The following is a 27381-nucleotide window of genomic DNA, read 5'->3' as shown; positions in this document are numbered from 1 at the left end:
AAATAACCATTGAAAAACATTGACCTTTGGTAACGTATCTGGTAAAATATAATTAATAATTTTAGTTGTGTATGAATTAATGAATATCACCTGTTTAATCATTTACCTCATGAATTGATGTAAAAATGAATGATGTAAGCCCAAATTAACCATTTTAAACATTGTACGTAATATTTAAACTATGAAATGTAGTGGAAAAGAACCCTAAATGTGAAAGCTGAGTTCTTCATTCACAGAATATTCTCATCTTACGTCTGAATGTATTTATCCATCTGACTATAAATATTCATTAAGTTTTGATGGATAATGCAAACAAGGTTTAAAAAATATATTTTTGCAGGCACTTAGAAGGAAGTAGGTACAGTCTCTATGAACTCGATATGCTAAACAGTTGTTTGACCTATGGTAACGTATCTGGCTCATCCCTTTTAATGAAAATGAATAAATAATTGTTCAACTTATCAATGAATCTTGAGCACTTCTTCTCTATGTTGAAAAACACTAGAATAAATATGCAACAAAGCAATGAAACTTTTCTCGGAAGCGTTTCATAAACTACTTTTCACTCTTTCAAAGTTTGGTAACCTATCTGGCGTACCGTAAATGAATCTGTCGGTGAAGTTACAGAGCAATTTCTACTGAATATTCTTCATTTGAACATAACTTTAATTTTTCATGGAAGCGTCATTCTATGCAGAATTGTTTTATGAACACTTTATTTTACATAACATTATTTGTCACCGTGGGTGCCCTGAATTATACGTAACGTATCTGCTAAATCTGAAAAGCAAAAAACTGATATGCTGAATCTTAGCTTCGTCTTGTAAAATAAACGTTCAAAGTTGTTGCATAGAATATGAAAGTGGCTGGGTTTTATAGAATAGAACTTTGGAGTTTATGAACACACAACGATTTGTTTGTAAAAACATTTACAATTTCTCTTCAGCATTTTGATTATGTGGTAACGTATCTGTCGAAAAACTTGGCATTAAGTTGTGAGACACTGACGCACAAAGAAAAATCATGTGAAAGTGTTGCTCTTTTTCACCTCTCTGTCCTTTTGGTGTAAGAATATAATCCTGAGATCCAACAAAACGAAGCATGTAATGTGTAGGGATGAATTTTGACCAGATTTGATCCCCAGAAAGCACAAGACCAACAAGCAAAATTCGGTAACGTATCTGGGGTAACGTATCTGTGGTAACGTATATGGTCGATCATATTATTATGAGAGCGATATCTACCAAATATTTCTCACTTGTACTAAACTTTAATGTTGAATCGATGCGTCATTCCGAGAAGTAATGTATAATATACAATTTGTCTGACATTGCAATATCTGTCGCAGTGGGTGGCGTGAAAAGTATGTAACGTATCTGTCCAAATAAAAGTGTAGAAAACCGATATTTCAAACATTGTACCGTATTCTCAATAAAGAGCTGTTGCACAAAAAATCTAAGTACTTGCAGTGTATGAAGTATATCCTCAGGGTTTCATATACACAGGGTCATTGCATAGTCTTGTTATTTTCGCAATGCTGTAACATTAAAGAAACTGGTAACGTATCTGGCGGTGAATTTGGCGACAGGTTTCAAAAGGCTATAAAAAAAGAAGTCAATAAAATTTTGGAACTTTTTGAGTATTGTGATTAGCACATATGATATGCTCATCGTCCATGAAGATGATATTTGGAAAGTATGTTTGTGGACGGAGAGGAGCAATAAAACATAATTCTGAAATAGCCGGCGACACTGCGTTTTGGGGGTCTTAACGAAGTTTAACAGCAAAATTTTATACAAAAAGGCAGACAACCGCATTTGATCGCGTTTATTTTTAACAAATAAAGTCCTCGTGATATATCATAAACATTTAAATAGTATCTAATAGGTTTCAGGGAACCGCAAACTGTCATGGAATGTCGGCGACACCAAAATTCCGTATTTGAACGCTTTTACTGAGAATGGGCCATTTGTATTTTTCTCAATAAACCATAACTGTAGACAGTGTAGTCTGGTAACATTTTTATTATAACTACAGTGTATTGTTCACATTCTGTATATTTTACAATACTTTAACATCGATTTTACTGATTGAATTTTTTTACACTGGTTGTGTTTATCCCTCACTCACATTTAAGAACTTTTTTAAAGCACTAATGCCAGGTTTTTGTTTCATCTTCAAATGGTAAATTACATGTATGCCTGTAAAATAATAGTTGTACTATTTTTCTTCAGACAACCCGTAAACGGCCACAAAAACCTTCCAAACCAAGACTCTGCCAGTGACATCACCTGTCAATCATTGTTATATCAAAAGTACTATTACTATGAGCAAAAGTCATTGAAATGCACCTTACCCTAGACCAAGGATTTCCCCAACTTGCATGTTTCCCTGTTACTGATATTTGATAACAAAATACATTGAGTTGAGCTGAGTTTATAAGCCAGTTCGGGGTTCCAGTTTGAGCATGAGCAGAAAAAGGTCATTTGTACCGAGAGACAGGTTGGTTTTTAATTTCACTGAGATAAGCATTTGTAATGTTAAATGATTATTCATGTAATCCTTATAAATGGTGCCGGCCAGTACATCCACCCGACAACAAGCCTGGTATTTGGCAATGTTAACAGAAAAAAGTTTGTTAATGTATTCAAACAGCACAATGAAATGGATGCTTCCCAAAGTGTTGATTGACAACCATTCTGGTCACTTCATCTACACAGGTTCATTCTTTGTTAGAATACGAGTTCCATAAATTGCTATGTTGGGCAAGCTGCTGCATTATGTTGCTTTGAATAGAGTGAAGTGCCTATTCAAAACCAACTGAGAAAAAAGAAAGGTCATTTGTACCCATGTGCACATGAGCTATCTCCGAACTGGCTTATTGTGTCGTTTGTTTGTTTGTTTGTTTATTTGTCTGATTTCCATCTGAGAAATGACTGAAAAGCCCATATTCAGCTGCAATAGCTGGTCTTCCATGGGGTCCACTTGGATGTACAAGGCGGGACCACTTCACCGGGTTTTTTAATAAACACCTCGCTCTTTGTGATGAATAAATGAAGCAGGATCTTTTATGTGCATGAGTTGTGACTCTGTCACACATGGAACCTCCATTTTAATTTTTGTCCTATCCGAGGGACAAGAGTGTTTTCCCTCTATATGGAAAGAGGGGATGGTATGATTACACACAACATGTTATCCTTGTTCTGAGATCTTCTGATGAATACAAGTGAAAAGTCTGTGCTATACTTGTGTATGATGAGTTTATAGTCAATCAGCGATTGGATTTGAACATGGTCATGTAGTAGTGGATAGGCCTATTTCTCTCACGTTGAACCACAGGCAAAACATTTTGATAGGTAATGTACTTCTGCAGGAGAACATTTTCAGAACGAACAAGGGAATATTTTAAGAATGAAAAGCTTGCAAACAATAATAACCAAAAATTGGGACTAAAAAGTTTGTAAAGTGCACTGATAGAAGCAGGCCTACATTTTCACATTTCATCGTTCTTTACAATGCCAAAACCCAAAGGGCAAATAAAATTGTTTTATGTTGCCAACCTGGGGAGTTTCAGTCAGCATGGGAAGCATGCACATGTTGAATAAATGTGGGCTTTATGAATGACATTTCATTCCAACTTTCAAAGGTCTCGCCAATCTACTGCACAGCAAATGGCTTTAAGGTCCAGTTCACCTTTGGGAGCAGTGATTTAAAAAATGTTCAAGATATCACTTTTGATGCATACATGTACTGTATGTGTTGGTCAGTTGTATCACAGAGCATCCTACAAAATTTTCGCAATATAAACCCTAAAATATGAGGAGATATCACTATTTTTATCAATTAACCATAATTGTAGACGGTTTAGTCTGAAAACTCTTTATATCATAAACTATTGTTCTCATTTTGTATATACAATATTTAATATCGATTATACTGATTCAGATTTTTACATTGGTTGTTTCTATCCTGAACTCACATTTTAGAACTATTTTTAAGCACTACATGTAATGCTGGGTTTTTGTTTCATATGCAAGTGGCAAATTATGCCTCTAATACGTGAGAGTGCTTTAAATCTGCATTCACTTCTCCAAAGACTTTGGGGGCGCTTGTTACACCGTAACTGGACAAACGAGACTGAAGCAACTCTCTCAAGCTTTTGCACAAAAGGGCAATCATTCTTCCATTTGGAGCCATCTTGGCCTGATGAAGACGGGAAATAGAGAAACGACCGGGAGGAAAAAGGAAAATGATGCCGATGCAATTTCCTTTGACAGTTCAGCAATTTGCAGGAAATGCCATATGGCTAAAAAAAAAAAATGTACAATGACCTTGTAAGGACTGGATGCACAGGCTCTGTGCTACAGTGAACAAAAATCCTCAAAATGTGCTGAATGAATGTGGTTTGGTTTGAATGTTGGTAGAAGTGTGGTTGATACACTGTGTACAATGTAGTTGGGGGGGGGGGGGGGGAGGTATTGAGGAGCTTGCTAATTTTGAAGGAAATTGCTGGAAATCTGTTTTTATATGGGTCTGGTATATGGTCCAGACAATGCAACTCTCCATGTTTCCACTTGTTCGCTGTTAAACTTCATGTACACGTACAGTCGATGGCATATTGGCTATCACTACAAGCAAAAACACACAAAACTGCCTGACAAAAACAACAAACAACAAACAACAACAATAATGACAACAACAATGACAACAACAACAACAACAACAACAACAAAAACGCACTTGCAGCAGTCTTTCACTGTCTTTGTTCAAATGGGAACCACTTTTTATTTAGTATTGTGGATGGGAATAAGATGTACAGTGTATGTAAGGTTTGTATACAAGAGAATGCATGAGAACCAGTTGAAAGTCACATACTGTACAAATTGATTACATTAAACTTGTTTCAAAGGCGGCCACATAGAAGTGGATGGGAATGGGTTTCAAAGTTGGTATACAAAAGTGGATAGGAACCAGTTTTAAGGTTGGCATACAAAGTGGATGGGGACTTGTTTTAAAGGAATGGTATCATTTTGGTTGAGGTGGGGATACAGATTTTAACTTTGTGCAAAATAATTGGAAACCACTTTATGAAATATGAAAGAACATACCATTCTAAGAGGAGTTCAAGGTACATTTGATGAAAATTGGTTTTCAAACAGGTCAGATATTCAAAAAACAAAGCAAAATAAAGTACTCCTAATATAAGGTGGGTCCCATCTTTAATTAGGACTACTTTGTTTTTGGATATCCCAGTCATTTTAATCCCACTTTTTCTTAGGAACCCTTTGTTTTTGATGTCCGAGCCATTTCAATCCCACCTTTTAATAGTAATCATTTTGTTTTTGGGTATCTCAGCCATTTCAAAACCAATTTTCATCCATGAACTCTGAATTCTTCTTATATCTATATATCGTCGCTGGGGTGATAAGACCTTGTATCGGCAATTTTGGTGAAAATGAGTTTTTTGGATTAATGGTCAAATAATGGGTTAAGTGATGTCCTGTCCAAATCCCAACTGTCTTAGTGTACTCCAAAAATGAAGTCAACACGGCATGTCAAAGGAAAGGCTATCCCATTCGCCACAGTGCTTTGACCGCCATGTTTTTTGGCTCTCCTGAACATTTGACATTTTGTAGATAGAGATCTTATTGCCCCAGCGACGATATGCTCTTTCATATTTAATAAGAGGTTTCTCATGATCTCACGAAAAAAGTTGGAAACCTGAAGCCCCATCTTATACTTTTCCTTTAAAGTCAGCCTACAAGTGGGTGGGAACCTGTTTTTTATAGGTTAGAGAATCTAGGAACAATTTCAAGGTCTGTAAAACCAAGTGGGGGTACATGATAGCACCCAATCAACTATTTCATCAAGTCATTGAAAACAGTGTCAATAATGACCCTGTTCCAGCACAGCACTACGGAGAAAAAAAATGAAGGTGTGTTATAATGCACATTTGAGAGTAAATGACGCTACTGTACATACAATTGTGTATGTAGCAGCAATACTGGAAAAAATATATAAAATAAGCCAGTTCGGGGTTCCAGTTTGAGCATGAGCAGAAAAAGGTCATTTGTACCGAGAGACAGGTTGGTTTTTAATTTCACTGAGATAACCATCTGTAAGGCTATGATTATTCATGGAATCCTTATAAATGGTGCCTGCCAGTATATCCACCTGACAGCAAGCCTAGTATTTGGCAATGTTAACAGAAAAAGTTTGTTAATGTATTCAAAACAGCACAATGAAATAGATGCTTCCCAAAGTGTTGATTGACGAAACATTCCGGTCACTTCATCTACACAGGTTCATTCTTTGTGAGAATACGAGTTCCATAAATTGCTATGTTGGGCAAGCTGCTGCATCATGTTGCTTTGAAATGAGTGAAGTGCCTAACCAACTGAGAAAAATGAAAGGTCATTTGTACCCATGTGCACATGAGCTATCTCCGAACTGGCTTATTGTGCAGTCTGGTCACTTAATATTCAAGCCTCACTAAAAGTTTCAGGTAGACTTTCAAAGTATTAAATAAAGTATTATTTGCATCAAAACAACTCACTGTGCATAGTATTTTTCATATCAATGATAACAATGATAAGTATAGGTTCACCTTTAATACTGTTTGGAACAAGAATTTTGTGTCCCTTTTTTAATGAGATATCTACCATTCTGCTGGCTTTACCTTACTCTTGATTTAAAAATGTCATCTTGACAGTAGAGTGGGATCTCACTTGAAGCTAAAATTAGCTCTTGAATTCTTTTTAATACCGGAGACCTGGCCTTTTTGCCTCACGTCAGGGGTGTATGATTACCGTGAAGTCGCATTCACATTAAAAGTCCATTGGCGATGCTCTTTGGTGGCAATACTTGCGTGTTTCCTTCTGAAACCCACCGACGATCGTGAAACAGTCGTTAGCGGTAGGTTCTGTCAGGCGGTTTCAGCATCAAGTACTGACACAAACATAGAGGGCCCCATCAATATAGATAGGAGTGGGATCTCCATACCATGACATTTACACACTGTGCGATAAACACCTCACCATCTGCCGTGAAACACAACATTAACGTGTGGTCTCAACTTGTACGACAAGCTGCGTACCGTACATGTGTATATCATGTTCGATACCACTGTATGGGTACATTCACTCGTACACTAATAGCAAGTGTAAAAAGTGTTTGCACAAGGTAACAATGTAGAAGAATATAGGCCTACTGGAAACAGGCAGATCGAGAACAAGGGCTCCCCTCAAAAAAAAAAAAATAAATAAATGAATTTAAAAAAAGTATTGACGTAACCCGCCCATCCCCAAAATATCCCAATCCTACATGTATGTATGTTGTTGATGTTTTCTGTGTTAATATCGATATCACATCCAATAGTGAGCACTGCGATCAAAAACAACATGGTGTGGTGTGTTGTTTAGAGGTCACATTTGAAACTTTGGCCTGAAACTCTAGACATATTCTGTGATCTTCTACTAAAAGTTTGAACAAAACAAAATGCACTCTAAACCTAATTTTTCAGTGACTAGTTACTCCAATACTTTTTATCACTATGTTCTGCACTTTTTCTACCCAAATACGGTCTGACACCTTTGTAAAATGAATTACAACAACTTCAAGTACATAATCTGTGTGCACATGCTATTAAAGTATGGATAAAATGGGGTCATTGCACTGCACTTTCAGCCTATATCAAATGTACATTGTAGCTCATTGCTAGCGATGTGAAAATACTTTATCACTCCTATCAGCGATGATAAGCATCGTGTGAATGCAACTCGTACTGTACTTAAGAGCTCATTTGCCTTTCATCAATGACAGCATAGCTGTGAGAACATGGCTCTCAGATCAACGTGACGTGTTGTGAGAAATGCTAGTGTACAATATGAAGGTCACCATGTATGTATTTTGCATCATCCACAAAAAACTGATCTCCAATTCAAATAAAATCCAATGTGCCCACCCAACATGTCAATCTTTCTGCACATATTGTTTCATATAATTATAATATTCATGTGCCCAGTTACAATATTTCATGAAATGCTCTCTGTCTGCCATTGACATCTTGGTCAATGTCCCTTTTAAAGGCAAATCATGAATTTATAAAATTTTGTTTTATATCCATGAATGTGTGCCATCAACTGGAAATAAAGAGGACTACATGTTGTATGACAATTCTTGATATTACAGTAGGGCGAAAAATACAGATATTGTTGGGGTTTTTTAAGTACAATTGTAGACAACTTTGAAAATTCAACAATTTTTTCATTTTCCTAGCTCGATGACAGAACACTTCAATTTAATACCTCTTTCAGAAGACAGGGGAATAACAGTACCTTTAACAGCCAAGGGAATGTGTATTTTTCATTAAAAAAGAAAAACCTTGTGGAATTCTCCTTGGAAAATGTTTTCTTTTAAATACATGTATGTGTCTACTATTGTGACATCATGACTAGCTCTAGTCCTGTTTAAATCAAAGAAGGCACATGTACTGATTTTTAATAGCTGAAACATCAAAATGTATTCTTTTTTAAAATATAGCCCAATTTTCTTCAAACTTTAAGAAGTGTGAACAACTGATATTTCCGCATTCACCGAATCCTCAGTGTATCGTATATTTTCAAGTGAAATTCTCCTCTATTTGTCATATCCTTCACATCAACTGGATGCTTAAACTCATACAGGTAAAGGACACATTCACCTCTAATATTGTTGTACATGTACATACTTGTAGATTGAGTGAATAAAGGAATATGAATTATAGAACACATCAGTGAAAGTTTGAGGAAAATGGACGATCCATTCAAAACTTATGAATTTTTAAAGTTTCTGTGCAGTCACTGCTGGATGAGAAGACTACTACAGTTTGTGATGTCACATGCGTAGAACGATTGCAATATAAAGAGAATTCCACAAAATTTCTTCTTTTCTTTTTTTTTGGAAAAAAAAAGTGCACATTTGTTAATGATGTATGTTAAAGGGGAAATCCAGTCCAAATATAAGTTAGTCTGATAAAAAAGAGTAAAATCTTACGAGTTCAATGGTAAGAATTTGACTGAAATCGGATGAAAAATAAGGAAGTTACATACAATGTATGACATTTTGAAGTTTTGCTCATTTCTGCAAAACAGTTCTTGTACAGTGGATATGAATATGCGAATGAGTGAGCTAACCATGTCCTACCCTCACAATCTTCCATTGATCGTGTACAAAAAAATGATGAAAATTCAATGTTTCTGTCACTGAAGACTAAAACATGATGTTATTCCTGGTTGAATAACTTCAGAGTAGTGATCAGTTATACAAGGATTTGAGCCTTGGGCATAATTGCGTTTGGATGAAAAACTGGAATTTCAAAATTTTATATACAAACTACGTGTAAGTTGTGAGGGGATGACATGCTCACTTTGCCATTTGCATCATATTGACTGTTCAAGAACTGTTTCCCCCCAAAATAGCAAAACTTCAATACATAATTGTATGTCATAATTTCCTCATTTTCATGCGATTTCGATCAAAATTATACCGTTGAACTCATAATATTTTACTCTTTCTTATCAAACTAACTTACGTGTATATTTGGACTGGATTTCCGTTTACGGGTAATATTACTCCAACTGCCTTCTGAAATAGGAAAGTCAAGTGCTCATTTATGATGAATTTTCTTTGCATTTTCTTTTTATCATTCTGGGTATGTGGTTGTATCACAAACTGTAGTAGTCTTCTCCTCCAGCAATGGCAGTGCTGAAACTTCAACAATTATTAACTTTTGAACGGATTCTCTGATTTTCCTCAAACTTTCACTGATGTGTTCTACTAATATCGCTGCATTCACTCGATCTACATACTGTAAGTTGTCCTTGAATACTTCAATGTACATATTGGAGGATCCCTGTCATCTCATGCCTTTCATTTCTACTGCAATGTCCCTACATGTAGCATATCTTTTTTTTAAAATATATTTTGGTAATAAATTCATTGTAATGCTTGCAAGAGATAAAAAGAAATTCTGACAAATTGAAAGCAATACAGAGCCAGAGGTGGAATCACACACAGCTGTGGGCTCCATTATAGAGTTCACTGGAAATAGCGCCATCGTCATGTCACTTGCAGGATAAATAGGATACGTGCATTTGTATGTCACTCGTTAGTGGGAAATAGCAACGAGTCAGCTTCTCCACAAATTGAAGATGCAGGAACAGCCAAGATCTCTTCCGAACTTCCCATCTCAGAGCTCTGCGAGGGGATGAGGCGCAATGGAGGAACCAGTGGGGGGAGCCCTCGCTTGACTGATTAGAGGCACGCTGTGTGCGAATGGAGTTTGCATTTGCAGGGGATAAAGACAATTGCAACGATCCATCACCCCATTTGTATGCGTTTGACCTTTCTTTCCGTGCATTCTTATCAAAAAAGAATGAAAAAAAACGCAGTTCATCAGGAGGAACATACAGTACAATGTATCTTACCCTACACACTACTCCGCAGTGGCAATCAAGTCTTGTTTATGGGGGACCATCCTCTTATCCACATCTGAACAAATATTTCCAATATCCAACAATTTAAAAGCTCACCGAGATTTATGACAGAATTTATCCACAGTGTGCATCCAAACAAAAATCCTCACTGAAAAATGGCGTTGCTAACGGGAAAATGCCATTAAAGGTATAATGTCAGTAGACGGCACATTTTTCTTTGTTTTCTTTGTTTAATTTTTGTTCCTACCATTTGCGGAAATCTCATTCCTGCAAGATGAAGCACATCGATTGTTCATAACTGATGAGCATTTTGTTGAATTCCCTCCCGGCACAGAATAGCCACATGCTACCGCAATGTACTGGTTCAGTTATACATTTCTATATTCTGTGAGTAGTCAGGACATTGCCTTCCTGCTGTGTGTGTGAGTGGGGGGGGGGGGGGGGGGGGGGGCTGCTAAAAGTCCTCAACAAAAGGTCAAATTGTTGCTCACTTCAACTTGCTATTAATTAAAAGATATTTTTTGTTCTAAACTTCAAGGTGTTTTTTATAAAAATACTAATTAGACTTATTTACAATTTGGAATGAGCTTTTAAGCAAAAAAAAAAGAAAACAAATTGCAGAAAAAAAAAATGTTTCCATCATGAATTTTTACTTTTAATGATCACAACAAACTTAAAGGGGATGGCTAGTAACCGATCAGTGGGAATCAGTGGGAATGCTGAGGGATGATTGTTCCAATCTTTGTGGGATTCATTTAAGAGTACATTATATATCTACTGTTGTGTGAAAATTATTTGCTTCAGAACGGTCTCATATTCAAGTAATGTGCAGATTAATGCCCCGTCACTGACCAGGTACGCTAACCTGGAAACATTAAACTGCACATTACTTGAATATGAGACCATTCTGAATCAAATAATGTTCACACAACAATAGATATATAATGTACTCTTAAATGAATCCCACAAGGATTAGAACAATCATCCTCCAGTATTCCCACTGATTCCCACTGCTCAGTAATACTAGCCATCCCCTTTATTTTAAACACAGTAAACTTTCTAAATATGAGGTTTCAGTTATGATAAAGAAAAAGAATTACAGTATAGTTCACAATTCAATTCATAGTAATACGCAGACTGTAGATATTCTAAAGATCATGCAGAAATGAGTCCTCAGGTAAACAGCTAGTACTAAAACTACTAGCAATTTTCCACACAAGAGCCCTGTCAAAAACTCCCAGGCCTGTCGATTAAATATCTTCAGTATGCAACTCTCCAAACCTTTACTATAAAAAAGTACAAATACCTTTGGCATTTGTACATGGTACAGTACATGATTTACATCCTGTCTAAAGTAATATGGCGCACGTGGATAGACGATCAAAGCAAAGCTCTACCTGTACAACATTACCTCCTCAGTGGCCTATGTTCACACACATGCTTTTAATATTGTTGTTGTTTTTTTGCATCACAATGCGAAACTCCATCTTTTCTTGCCACTGTTGGTTAATAGGAGTTTTTCATTGTGCGTGTGTACAAGTGTATGTTGTTGTTTTTTCTTGATATAACATGACAAGTTTATCTGCTTCATATTTCAAAACACTTTTACAATATGTAGGTATTCAGCATATTCGATATCAGTCTTTCAAATTGCAGTTTATTTGCTGTCCCCCTCCCCATCCCCTTCTGAATTGTCAGTCAGTATTAAAAAACATACCAATTAAAACTTTAATACAGGATGATATCAAACACTCCAAAGAGAAAATATTTCCACGGAAGTTCTGTACAAATATGGCATAATCTTTTCCATGTACAGTGCACTCCCGTTACAACGAACACGGTTTTAACGAAATTTTGTTATAACGAAGTAAAACTTCTGGTCCCAAAATAATCGCCATTAATGTCTATGGTACAAAATTCACTTATAACGAACACGATTATAGCGAAATTTTCGTTACAATGAAGTCTTTTCCGAGCCCCACGGACAAAGAAAAACAAAAGAAATGTGCTCCGTTATAACGAAATGCGGATTGCTTTCGAAAATTCGTAGCGGAACAAGCATGGGCGAACGCTTTACATCATGGTGTGTTCGTTCCGTGTGTCACGCACAGTTTCCGTCAATTTTATGCTCTCTTAATGTAATATCCAAACGAAATTTAAAAGGTACAGTATACCATTCCGATTCACATATCTGCACAGTGTAAGATGAGTATTCAACAAACAGAATATGATATATGCGTGGTTTCCTTGCTTTTGTTATATATTGTATTTGTTCGGTTATAACGAAAGAAAACTGCCGGTCCCGAGCATTTCGTTATAACGGGAATGCACTGTAATACACTTTGCACAGATTGGCACATGAGCAGCCAGAGGGATTTAGTAAACAAGTGCATTATTGATGAAAACTATTGTATTGTGATTCACACAGTACATTTATGTGATCTTTTATTAAAGCCAACATTGTCTTCCCTCCTACACTGTACAATACATGAATTATTCATTGAGCATGAGTCAAACAATCAATATGCTAAATTCTCACTGCACAGCTGTACATTACTGTATGTACAAATGTACTGTGTATACTGCAAAACAGCTCAGTGTGTACATATAATGCATTATTTATGGGTTAGTCAAATACTGGTTAGTGATTGGCTAAACACAGTCACGTGATGGAGGTACATTCATTAAGTTCGCCCATGGGCGAACATTCTTGCATGGGAAAACATTTTCACGTAACAAATGACAGAAGGTCTACATGACCGCGCCGCGTGCGCACAGTGCATTTGGCTCTCTGCGCGACACCGAGGGAGCGATCGAAGATCGAGTGCATTGTGCAGCTGGTGGTTGACGTTGACGTATTTGACTAACCCATATAATATAACAGATGATGACTTTTGTTGTCGGGAACATGTACCAAACGTTCCACCCTCAGGGTTTGAAATTTTATTTCGGGAGGCTATAAAACCCGAGAATTCGTCTCGAGACTTATAACCTCCCTCAATAGCATTTCAAACCCTTCAGGTGGAACATTCGGTATGTTCCCTCCCCCGCCAGTCATCATCTACTGTATACGCTATATATTTCGTGAATTTCGCGAGTCGAGAGCTATTCGCGAATTTAACAACACGCGAAAATATTACCTTCCAAAATGAATCCCTTGCCTTGATGATACGAAAATTTCAGTAATAGTAGTAAACTGTACCATGTCATGGCTTACCGAACAGACCATATACTAGTACTGTACTGGCTATAAAAGCTTGTTTACGTACATATAGCACGTCCACGTCTACTTACGAATACTGTAGAGAGCCAATCCATTATCGCAAGGGGACCACTCATCAGAAATCTAACGCGATGGACTTCATAAACCACTTCAAAAATGTTGAATTCTAACTTACTAGTTAGCAGAGTTTGGTAAGTTTTTTTTCATGCAGTGTATAACTAGTATCATTCTTATTTGATAGTTAGTTGAATATTCACAGACTAATAATCACACTTTCTTTGCCACTTCATATTTTCTCTGGTCCCCCAATCGCGAATTTAACCACTTGCGAAAATGTGTGACAGCGGCAATTCGCGAAAATTTATGTACGCGAAAATTATAGCGTATACAGTATGTAATATGTTGCACAGTGACAAACATTCAACTATTTGTGTGCTTTGAGTGCCGTGGTACATTTTGTACAAACTCTTCACAGTCATTGGTACATACATGGTAAAGCTCTCCTACATGTCTGACCACCAATACCCACTTCTCCTCATCTTCCACGAAGAGATTGAAGTAAACCTCCAAATCCAAGACTAAAGAGCAGGGTACTGTAAATTATGATATATTCGCGGTATGAAATTTTCGCGAATTGGAGCCGACAGCCTTTTTCGTGGCATGAAATTTTCGCGAATTGCTGCTGGCATTCAATGCATGTAGTGCTGACAAAAGCTTTCGCGTGCATTTTAATTTCGCGAATTTTGGCGCTCGCGAAATTCGCGAAATTAAAATGCACGCGAAAATTCCTCGTTTTACAGTACTTTTTTTTTCAACCTCATTTCTTTCCCAAATCAAAATGAAAAAGTTGATCAGCAACTTTTCTTGGACACAAAGGTGTGCATGCTTTTCTGCTACCAGTATGTTGTTTTTGTTTTTTTTTTAAATCTGAATTGTTAGATCAAACTTCTACACGAAGTTTAGTAGTGTACAGAAAGAAATTCAAGGTAAAGTACAAGCCCTAACACCAATCTGTAATACATTTGTACAAGTGAATCACACTACTCTATGATCAAAAGATTCTGTCCAGAGAGTGGTTTTGATATATTTTCAATGCTCAAAGTGCATGGGTATCTAGGCAAATTGTTGACATGGACACCTCCTAGTTGAATAACAGAAATTTTTTGTAAGAGTTCAAGGGTAACATGTGTAAAAAGAGTGGGGGGGGGGGAACTGACTCATTATTGCGCTATTGCTATCACGACCTTGCGCAGATTTTCTATTGAAAAAAAGTGTTCAAATCTATCCATGGATACCTCACGCAAATAAAAGGACAAAAAAAAAAACAATAAAGAGGATAGATATTAAAAGAGGAAACACGACAAAGACAGAAAAGGAAGAGGCAGGTTTGTGACTGTTGAGATGTAGCAGTTGCTAACCCTCCAAAACGATGATTTCCTCCATTGTAGTACTTCCCATTGATACCCGAATGCCATCATTCTTGCTAATTAAGATTTTCTCCATTCCCTTCTTGCTGTTTTTTTTCTTTGTCATTTACACCCTGTTCAAATGAAGTTCAGCTGTAAATGTACAGTAGCAGCCATTCAGCATCTCCCTATCGGACTCAAATAGGGAAGAATTAGAACTTGGCACAGATATTAAAGGATAATTTGTACTACAGCCTACTTCACTTGGCACAATAAAACACTGCCAAATAATCTCGAAAACACAAACTGGCCGTCCGATTTGGCAGTAAATTATAAACACGGCAAAGACGCAAATTGCTCTCGATTCGGCGTAATTGTGAGGGATGAAGATGAAACCAGCAGTCAGCAATCAATATCTCTACCAATACGTCTCGCTGTCACGTTTCTATGAACAACTCTTTATCTACATTTTGTATGTCAGCTTGAGAAATCACAGTTTTAGACTGAGGATTACAACTATACAAGAAGTACACCAAGTTCACCAGGTGCTATTAAAGTGTATTACACAAAATGATTTCACTTTTTCCATTGAAACATCAGGCATGTTGAAGTGGTTTTCAGTATTAACATCTGACTAAGATTAAAATATATGTTAGAGCCCTTGACTATTAAAAGAAATATCATGCACTGTAGTTGTACATATAGTATTCAGTATCGAAGCACAGTCTTAAAAGTTTACAGTTTCAATGTACAGTACATTTGTATATAAAAGTACTGTGTACATCTCCCTTCAAGTATTATCGCCACACAATATTGCTAAAATATCAAGGGAACAGACTTAATAAAAGCACCTAATACATTGTACCTCTCATCCCTTTATAATATGTACTGTAAGGTTAAAGCAAGAAATATTCGCAGCATGAAATTTGCTTGAAATGGAGGCCACCGCCTCTTTTGCTGGACATTTTTGCAAATTGCCATGTGTATTCAGTGCATTTATAGTGCACACAAGAACTTTTGCCTGAATTTAATTTTGAACTGCAAATTCATTCTTTTCTCGCTGTTCTTTTTTAATGACTGCCAAATGAAAAAAAAACAAACAAACTTTGAAGTCAGAATTAAACAGGCTCTCCAATTAACATGGGCAGCTCTACATTTTTTTTTTTTTTTCACAGAAGAGTCAAGTTTTGCTCCCATTTCACTAAACAACGCAAATGGCTGGATATTAGCCAATCTGGGTAAATTTTGTCCCCACTATAAAGTTCAGCCACATTCTACCCTGGACTGGCCGCAGGGACCCCATACTATGTATAAAGGTCACGAACGATGCTGGCATGCCCAATTCCAATTGTGGGCTGAAAATTAGAAACACATTGGGGGAGCTGGTCGACGAACTGCCTCTGACAGGTTCATTAAAATCATGCCCGTTACACTTTGTGCTACAAATCACAATCAGTTTACTATCAAATTTGTCAATAAATATGCAGTGCTTTTAAAATCCTCCAGAAAGGGAATTGGAATCTACAAGAAAAATGTAATTTTTACTGTGAAGCTGCATGTACAGCACAGTACAACTTCAAAAGCCTGTAACATGCAGATTACACTCACAGGAGTTCATTGTCTTTCTGAATATTTGCATAAGAAAAGTATAAAATAGCGCTGAAATAAATCCAATGTAACAAATTTTTTCAGTTGGTGAAGGATGAAAATTTTAAATACATGTACTAGCCACAAAGGTTTGCCAGAAGTACTAAAATATCAGAGATTTCAAAATACCCAAGTGCATGTAGTTCCTACATGATGTTTCAGCATATTTCAGTTACAGCTGTACATCAACTGCAATCGGGCCACAGATCTACAGTGTATGTATAGCATTACTAGTGCTTCTTCACTTTGTTGGAAAGATGAAATGAAATTAAAATAAAGTGTGTTGCTTCACTAAACAGTTGTTATCTCTTTGGGCTTCTGTACAGTTGACTTTGTATTAAAGCATTCGCATGGTCAGAAATAGCGCGGTGGCGATCGCCCTCCAAATCTCGAGATCTTTTCCAAGCACTCACACAGTCAGAACTGCAATGGAATGACGATCACTCTCCTAATCTCTCGAAAGATTTTTTTGCAAGCATTCACATGGACAGAAATATGAACTTTGTCATGAAAATCTCCATGGATTGTTTGCAGTTTGAAAGACAGAGTGCACTTGGTATTTTATGTGCTTTCTACAAACCAAAATGGGAATGACATCAAAACTTTAGAAATAACAGCAAAAATTCAAAAAAGAAAACAACAGTGATATCATACACCATCCAATTCAAGTAAATCAATCTTTATTAGGCCTATTGTTCATTCACCTACTCATAAACTGCTTTCGTTTTGATATTCACCATGATCTTCCACCAATCTTTGTACATTTTGGGTGCAGATCTTCAGTTACGTGTATACTCAGAGATAATATTAAAATGCTATCAAGGCTTACCCCTGAAGAAGAAGCACTGCGGTAAAGGCTCCACTGAACTGGACCACCAGGTAGGCCACGCCCCGGATGATGCCAACTTGTCTGGTGATGAGGAACCCTAGAGAGACCACAGGGTTGAGGTGGGACCCACTCACGGCATCAAAACACTGAGTCAATGTAGCAACTGTGCCAGGGCAAAAAACAAAAACAAAACACGAGAAAGATACAATGTAGTTTTAAAGTCATTGACTAGCATGGTCTTGAAGGCACTGTAAAGCACTGATGCCGAGATACATTACAGGTACAGTTTGAGGGGGTAAATGTTTATCAGTTGTAATTTCCTGTGGTTGGAGAGAGAGAGAAAAAATCATTGCAGGCCTGTGAAGAAAAGTATGAATGGAGCTCCAAAGATTCTGATGGACGTAGGCCTACACGTACAAGTACTGTACAGTACGATGTACATGTAGGCCATCAACATCTGCTATCAGTTTGAGGATATTATGAGTGAGATCATAATTTTGATAGCTTTTGAATAAAATGTATTTATGAAGAGGTTTGACCCGTTCCCTACTGGAACCTGGTTGCCTGTATACAGTCTATGGGGATTTGTATTCAAAGCTGATTTATATGTTTGTTTGTTTTGATAATTGTATTTAGGCGCTTCGAAACATATTGTCTGAAGCGCTATATTAATATTATTATCATCATTTAAGAATTCAATATGGCACGGGTTAACACTTCCATTATGGGTTAGCACCTGCTAGAGGTCAAGATAACTGCACCTGTCCTGAACACTTGTACAAGTTACCAATTGTATTCTTTCCAGAAAACTGAAAAAAGCGGAGCACATTAAAATAACCACAGATCAGGTCGTGCTTGCCCTGCCTTAACAGGATCAATCAAATTAAAGGGGAAGTCCGGCCGATTATCAGCCGTTTCGTGTGTAAAGAACAATATTTCATGAACCTATTACCCTTTTCCCGACGAGAAAAGACCATCAGATACAGTAACTATGATTTTTTTTTAAAATAAGGTAATTCTTCATGTTCGAATCCGTCGCGAGCTGCCCTTCGTACTATCTGTCCCAGGATGCATTGCGCGTGACGTATCGGGCGCAGTTTCCTCAGCTGAGAGCACCGCGAGCGAAACCCAGCTACGCATCGATCTCCCATTGCACTGCTGACTGCGGGCGGTATCTGCATGCCTGCATAGGTGTGCCTTGTCGGCGCTACTGCAGGAGACCGTACACCGATTTAGGAGTGCTGTTGCCAAACGCTGTATTCCTTTATTCAAATAATCTTCGTTATATATCTATATAAAATCTTCAAAGATTAATGTAAAATAGTTGCAATGCTATAACATTTTCGTTTAAATTGAAATATGTATGTATTATAATACTGCTGTACTTATTAGTGTCCACCCCATCACTTACAATGCATTAGCTGTTGTCGGGCTGCGTGTTTTTTTTAGACGGCACAGATTGGGGAAACTAAAAATCTATCGGGGACCCTATCCCTAAACCTAACCCTAATCCTAATCCTATTAAACCCTAACCATCAAACCCTAACCCTAACCCTAACCCTAACCCTAACCCCAACCCTAACCCTAACCCTAACCATAACCATAACCAAAAACCCTAACCCAACGTTTTTCCCATAGGTTTAACACGCGCCATGCCCCAATCTGTGCCGTCTTAAAAAAAAAACGCTGTCGGGCTGTGCAGGCATACATTTACGTCTGCTGCTGCCAAGTGCTATCACAATCCGCGATCGTTTTTTCGACTTCTGAGTGTGGACAATCTGAAATCAGTCTGTCAATGTCAGAATTATTGCCTCTTTTGTTGTCCGAGACTGTTGAAAAGTGTGTCTGACGGTGATAAAATACGACAGTATACATGTAACTTGAACCGAGGAAGAAACGCCAGCGCCAGCTTGGTACCGCCGCCGCGCCGCGCCGGTAACTAGTGTACGACCAGCAGCCCAATACACACAGCGTAATCGGGCTGCGTGTTGTAGCATTCAGGATCATGTAAAGGTAGTATCGTGGATAGATATCAATTTAAAATCGAAATATTTCTTCAATTTGAAGACTTACTAGTAAAGTTGAAGTATTGACAACACCCTAACACTTGACACATCGGCATTTTTTAATGAAGCAATAGATCATGCCGCGTGCATCCGCTGTGTGGTCAGAGACTGTTGAGCGGTACGCTACTACCGCTTGCTTGGCCCGTATCACCGTTGCTCAAGCAGGGCTCCCCCGAGCCAGCTGACGCTCCAAGCAAAAAGCAATGTGAGGATGAAACGTCACGCTGTCACGTGATCTTTCTCGCCGGCGTACAGAAATCGAACGGTTACGATTCAAAATTAGTGATGCTAAAAAATCGATTGTGGCGAGTTGGAGGGTCTTTTTCAATGAAACTTACTCATTATGGTCCTTTATTTATGTAGATTTTGATTAATTTTTTTCAAAATCGTCCGGACTTCTCCTTTAATGCGTGGAATTGCTCAATGAGAATATGAGACTTCAACACTCTGCAAACTTTCTGTACGCTCGCTCCGTTTCTGCTGAAAATCATCCCTCGCATCGCAGCACATTGACCGTCTAACAAAGTATCAAAATGAATGAATCACCATGTATTACCTTTATACATCACCTATTACTCATCGGATGTTTTTACTGTTCAAAGGAAGAATATGTGTTTAAAGGGATCGTATACATGTAGTTTTGGTTGAGACCCAATTTCAGGCTTCCAACATTTTTTGGTGAGATAATGAGAAACCTCTTATGAAATATGAAGGAGCATATAATTCCACGAGGAATTATTGATGAAAATTGGTCTTGAAATGGCTGAGATATCCAAAACAGAGCGATTCTAATTAAGTGTGGGACCCACCTTTAATTACGATCGCTTTGTTTTACTTAAAATGCACACGGAATATCTTGTCTACACTACACATACATTGAATGTTAGAGGCAACTCGCGAAAATTTCATTCTGCGAATAAGGCCGTCGGCTCCCATTCGTGAGAATTTCATGCTGCAAAAACATCGTGTTTTACAGTATGCTTGTTTATCCATAACTTGTCCAGACCAGTTTCAATTAATCATAAAATCATATCAATCAATTAAATCATGCATAGGGCAAAAATATTACATTAGTGAGCAAAACAATAAACCTTTCAAACACTATCTCCTCAGGAGAATGAGATGTACTGTTACCTTACCCTCGGGCTACACAACAACATGCACAATGATTGGGGGGTGGAAGGATGTTCAGATTACTCAACACAGCAGTGCTACCAACTAATAAAATTTAAAGAGAAAAACCTCTCTAAGTTTCACCTGCAAATCCGAGGGTCAACGCAATCTGGAGCTCAGACGTCGCTTCGCGGTCTGTCCACTTCAGGTCAGTGGTGCCGACGATGAACATGAAAAGAAACGAGCAGAAGAACTCGGCGACAATGCAGCGACAGGTGTTCACCGAACACTTGCAGCATCTTGTCCTCGTGGACGTACTCTGTGCGTCATCCATGGTACGCGATGCACGCCGAACAACTTCACCTGACTACAATATTCCCCAATGCAAGTGCAGGCAGTCCTCGAATAATCTCCATCTCACTCAACAGGTACTACGCTGTATTCAAAGTAAAACAAAAGAGTCACCACTTCCAAAGAAAAAATCTTCATTCTTGTGTGGACTGTGGTAGTCACTCATGAACGCAGAGTATGGATGATTTTATACCGAGCTTCAATTACCCGAGTTGTTTTCTGTGATGACTGGTTATAGTGATGGTCAACCTGCATTGTGTATAAACAAGAAGAATATGGAAACAAATTATGGAGTTCAAAGAGCAAAAGCACTCGACAACTTGATTTCAGTTGATTTGATTTCATACATGTAGAATTTTACACATTCAGTACAAATGTATATATTGTAGTGTGGATATATTGTATGTACGAGAATGTAGAGGGTCTCTCTTGAATTGTGAATTTCATTCTCGTTATTAACAATGAGCTATCATATACACTGTATGTGTATTTAACATGGACATAATTGGGAGACAACAACATTATATATCTCGAGAGATTACTTGGTGTAAAATATTTTCTGCAATCATGCACTTTACAGTGCCCTGTTGTATATGATCATCGATACCTCATTCGACGTGTGCCAAGGTGACTGATAAGAAAATCCCATATTTTCATCCAGGCTAAGTGCACAAATGAAATGAATAGAGGTGTCTCCTTTTCTTTAGCTTTATATGACAGAAGCAACACTCACTATTCTCCGAGACTGGTAGAGGTTCTAGGTGGTACAGTGGTACAATGTAGCTCAGCACACGCATTCTATACACACGCAAACTTTGCATTTCTGTAGCCCGACAAGATGCCATACATGCTGTATTTCTGTAGTGACAAGGCTGTATTGTTATTCCAATATTTCTGGTAGTTTCAACTCTTCATTGTACGGCCAAAAACAAACAAAGAAACAAACAAACTGTGTTTGCTACAATTATTTGTAATCGAGTCTATATGTACAAGGCTACACTGTTTAAACCTGAAAATTTGTACAGATTTAGCACCATGCATGCACATGAAGTGAGTATTTTGCAAGGTTGAGATTGAGAAAAGTACACACTGTACAAAACTCATTGTCAAAATCGTTCCTCATTCATAATCTCGTAGAAATATCAAAGTAAATCTAAAGCAGACCTACAATTACAAATGAAATCGGATACGACTTTTCTCTCTCTGACGTCGATCTCTCTCTTTATCCAAAATCTATGATCTGAACCCGATATTCCATGAGCAATTCTCCGTTAAACTGATTGCAAGGTACAATGCTGACTATTATATGTTTTTAGGCCATTACATGTCAAGAAAAAAAAAAGTTACAAGTAATCTACTGATAACTTGGTCCTAGTTGTGCATGGTAACCCCACACGCGAAGCTGTTTTTCAGCGACACGCGTGCGTACGGTACGGTACCGCGAAACCACGTCAGGGGAATCTCGGCCAAAACAACAGCCAGCGAGGCCTATTTGGGTTAGCGGTGCCGCGCATGCAGTGCTACCACACTAACAAACAACAAACACGCGCCGTGCAGTCGTGGCGGTGGTTCTGCCGTTTGCATCACACGCGAACACTTTCAACATTCTGGATCAGAAGTGTTCATATTTAAAACTTGACCGAGGAGTAAACACTTACCCGTGAGGAAAGAAAGAGAAACTTCAGCTCTGACGGACCGTCATTACCAAAATAAGCACAAAAAACTCACAGAAACTCCTCCAGGATGATGAGAATTCTAGAATTTGAGAACGACTTATGTGGGTTGCCAAAACAGTCAGTGCAGTGGATGATCGGAAAAATCACCGAACGAGAGAAGTGGTATACACGCATGGTGTGTGCATTCGCGCTCGCCAGTCCATGCCATGCATGGTCATGGTAGATCCAGTACCAAAGAGTACGGCCTTATAGATTATCATTGAAGGTCGTATTGGGGTCAACTTTCGCACTCGGTTTGGAAGAGTTCATTCTGTAATTGGTAGAGGGAGGTTTCTACAGTTGGGGATTTTATGTTGCAACCAAAATACCGAATTGATTTCATAATTTCGGCAGCACAGTGCTATAAAAACGCCCATATGTGGCAAATTTGAGGTGGAGATGAGAATATTGCGATAAAATGCGTGTGAGGCAATTTTCAGTCTGACTTCATTTCTCAGTCGCTCCCCGAAACACAAAGGGTAATGGCACATTCTTCAGGAACTTGCGACAGGTTGTACAAACCGAGCAAAACAAAACAAAACAAAACAAAACAAATAACCAGGAAAATGAAATTTAATTAATAACATGAGTACAAAAATGTCGATGTTATTCTCCATTTTTACGTACAATCTACCGTACATGAGCGTTCAATTTGGTGGAGCTGATTACACAAAATTGCCTAAGCCCTTTGTACCGAACTGTAATAATGATATGCCTAAGTGAAATAAAAGAAACAACACTCCGGCGGTAATATAATGAATGACAATGACGACAATTACGTTAAGACATACTAAAAATGTTCATGTTTGCAAGAAAGATGATGAATAATGACTGAGCAATAACAATAAATAAAAGTATATACAAAATGATAACAAGAATCATAATGATGATAATGATAATAACAATGATAATAATATAATAATAATTATAGTAACAATAATAAAAATGTTGATATAATAATGATAATAAAAATAATAATGATAATACATGTCATACATACAAAATTCCAGACTCTACATAGATTTTGCATCATACACTGGGCGACTTGTACTTCGTACTTATAAATAATCAAACTATTATAGTTTGTCCAACTTGTTTCATGTATATTCCCTTTACTGAGTTATCAGTGTTGTAGAGTAATGATGATAACAGTAGAAAATAAAAGTAACGTTAATAAAACAAAGTACCTTTTTCATTTATTTATTCATTCTGCAATAACTGGAAGGGTATAAGCCTTTCAGTCATAGCTATATAGGGTAGATTGAAAGGTTAGGCCTATCACGCCTTACATTTAAAGAGACTTTTAACAATGTATTTGCAAACAAACTAATTGAGCATACCCTATAGTCTATGAATACTATTCCAAAATCGACATTTATAAATATAAAGGGCAAATTGTGTGTAACATTCAAATCAACCTTGTCAATATTAACGAACAAAATTGTCAATGATAATAACAAGTTAAAACTAGGGAAGAACAAATCAAAATACAGTATTATAAATGTGGAAAAGAATTCGATGTTATCAGAGTAAACAGAATCGGATTCTTATACCTGCCTACGTCAATTTGGACTCTCATTTGCATGACCAAGAGTGTGAGTTGTAGACTTGGAAGCCATCTGGAGATACGTTCGTCTCGTTTAGATGGTATAGTTTTGGTTGAGATGGGACTTCGGGTTTCCTACAATCTTTGTGAGATAATAAGGTCCGTGTAAGGAAATATGAAAGAGCTTGAAATCTTTAGGGGGATCCAAAGTTTATTTGATGAAAAGTGGTTTGACGCGGCTGAGATATCCATAACAAAGCTATATGTTAATAAAAAGTCAGTGACGGTGGGACCCACCTCTTGTAAGGATTGCTTTGTTTTATTTTTTTCGGATATCTCTTAGCCATTTTTAAAATCGATTTCCATAAAAAATCTTTGAATTCCTCTTAGAATTGTATGCTTTGTAGCGTTTCATAAATGGTTTCCTAGTATCTCCCCAAAAGTTAAAAGCTCAGTCCTCATCTCCACCAATATGATACCATCCCTTTAGTCTATGAATACTTTGTGCATTGTGTGGGTATGTTTATTACATGCAGGAGTGAAGACTATCAAAAAAAAAATATTGAATTTTTTTATAAGGTATTTATGATATGGAAGAATCATCCATGATAGCCTGCAGGCTGAATTGCGGACAAGTGAAATATGTTTGAATACATTTAAACGCGTATAACAAAACGATAAAAGAAAGGTAAGATAATGAAGTATATATGAAGAGTTTGTTTGCAAAAACCGATAAGTCCATATTTGTCAAATGGAGATATTTGCGATTAAAGGTCAAGAAAAATAAAAAGAATAATAAGAAAATTTGTGCTTCTTTTGACCATAACTTCAAAAATATACCTTTATATGCAATGACCAATATATCATTTAAAAGGTATTATTTTGTACTTTATGACAGAGATCGTACTTCAAAAATGGACTTATCGGTTTTTGCAAACAAACCCTTCATATGTATTTTAATATTGCGCAATCAAATGGACCATGACTACAAAACAAAAACGAACAATAAACACTGATATTTCTACTTTTAAAAGTTAGTTTTGTTCAATCTATTATTTCCAATCAATAGACATATTGATATGTAGGCTAATTAGATATTTGTATTTGTAATGATATGAACGCATACTTGTTAAGATAAAATAACGTAATTGAAGGGTATATTATGTATAGATATATAAACAAATACGTTTATGAATTGAGTAAATGCATTCATTAATAATTATATGAGGACATTTAAGTAAAACTTGAGGAAAAGTTATGAATGCTTGATGAGAGTTAAATTTAAAGTTGAAAGTGTGATTTTAATGTAAGCTAGTTATGAAGTTTACATAAAAAGAATAAGATATGAAAATTTGACTATGAATAGACGCAACAACAGTAAAACTGAATTGTAGAATATAGTTATATTATAAATTATAAAAGCATTTGGTAGAAAATCCCCAACAATTACCGAGATAATCTCATGACTATAAAAGTATTACACCATAGATTTTGAGCACCAATATTTTGAGACTTGACGTTGATTATGATGATGTCACAATATCTAAGCAACCATATTGATGCATGTATTAACAAATCATTATGGACTTTCAGAATATGAAATAGAATATGGGGGTCCCAATGCATTCTGAAGGTGAGTCGCTGCGACTAATCACAATAGGCATGACTTCTCGTTGTTTTATTTTTTTTTTTTAGATAATTCAATTCAATTCACTTCATACATTTATTCAGTAATAAAAATCGTTTCGATATAAAATGTTTACAAAATGTAGCAGGTACAGTTCTGAGAAAGCCAGAGGCTTGTTAAAATAGAATGTACCCTTGAAAACAAATCATACACATATTGCAATTTAGACATTAAAATATCAAATGGTAAAAGAAGCACAGATGACCTATTTAAACGCGCAAATGGATTTTAACCTTTTACGCGCTTTGTGAACGTGTATCATCATTGTGTGCTCGCAATATATAGGCCTATACCTCTGAAACGTCCAAAACAGTTACAGGTACGGAAAATATTATGCATGTCAGAAAAAGTCGTTTGTACGTTTCGTGCATGTTGCACGCACACTAAACGCACAATGATATTGGTACATGTATAAAAGTCATCACGACTACATTATATATTACCATTGTACTTTTACCTTGATCATACCATGGAAACCAGAAGAGTCAATGTCACCATAACGATATTCCAGGCGACATTTTTTGGTTGCCATACAAGGCCATACAAGTTGTATATCTCAATAAATATTTCAAAATTCATCAACTCACAAAATGGACAACGGAATCATAAATAACACATCAATGCAATTACACCGAGCGCCTCTGTATACTTGTGCTTCAAACTTAAATTGATAATTGTACTGCATGGGCACAAACATGTACAGTATTGCCACGCACATTCACACACACAAACACACACGCGCATACAGAGAGACACACAAACACACAAACATCTACAAGGTTATCAGCTATACACCAATATTTCATTATTGCTCGTAATCCAGGTAACCTCTGGCTGCAATAGCTTTTTTTTTATGGCCTTCATCTCCATTACCATTAAAGGCGATATTTGTTGCTTCGTGGCACCTGATTGGCATTTCCATAATTCACTGCCAAACTCTTTCCATCGAATAGTACTTCGTGCAGCATCAAGATGCCATACTATTCACTGTCATCCAATATGTAGGATGTTTTTTTTTTTTTATTGGAGACGAATCATTTCCAGCTCACTCTATAGTTACCTGGTTTGAGGTGCCAACTTTGTCCCAAGTGCAGACATGGCCTGGTGGCAACAAATAATTCTGCACTTGCTTGTCGCCACCAACTCTGGTAAGTAGGTAATATACAGTGTATAATATATATATATATATATATATATATATATATATATATATATACAACATTCGAAGTCCAACACGTGGAAAATTCCAAGATGAACATATATATGTAATATACATATAAAAGGTAATCAAACTTTGGAAGACTATACCATTTCATAATTATC

General features: G+C 37.0%; 1 protein-coding gene across 1 annotated transcript in view; it reads right to left on the bottom strand.

Moving 5' to 3' along the window:
- The window catches only part of LOC139743487 (aquaporin AQPAe.a-like), a 40584-nt gene extending 17678 nt beyond the window's left edge, over window positions 1–22906 (bottom strand). The window contains exons 1-3 of the mRNA XM_071653970.1: window positions 22769–22906; window positions 20904–21359; window positions 17581–17743 (exon numbers count right to left, since the gene is read on the bottom strand). Coding sequence (XP_071510071.1) covers window positions 17581–17743; window positions 20904–21093 — 353 coding nt within the window. The 5' untranslated portion in view covers window positions 21094–21359; window positions 22769–22906. The remainder of the gene's footprint in view (window positions 1–17580; window positions 17744–20903; window positions 21360–22768) is intronic.
- Between the last annotated feature and the right edge of the window lie 4475 nt (window positions 22907–27381).

This window comes from Diadema antillarum, unplaced genomic scaffold (genome assembly GCF_040938485.1).
Source record: "Diadema antillarum isolate AM-2024a unplaced genomic scaffold, OU_Dant_1.0 seq00001086_RagTag, whole genome shotgun sequence".
Lineage (NCBI taxonomy): Eukaryota > Metazoa > Echinodermata > Echinoidea > Diadematoida > Diadematidae > Diadema > Diadema antillarum.
Note: the sequence above shows the minus strand (reverse complement) of the source record. Positions and strands in the feature narration are given on the sequence as shown.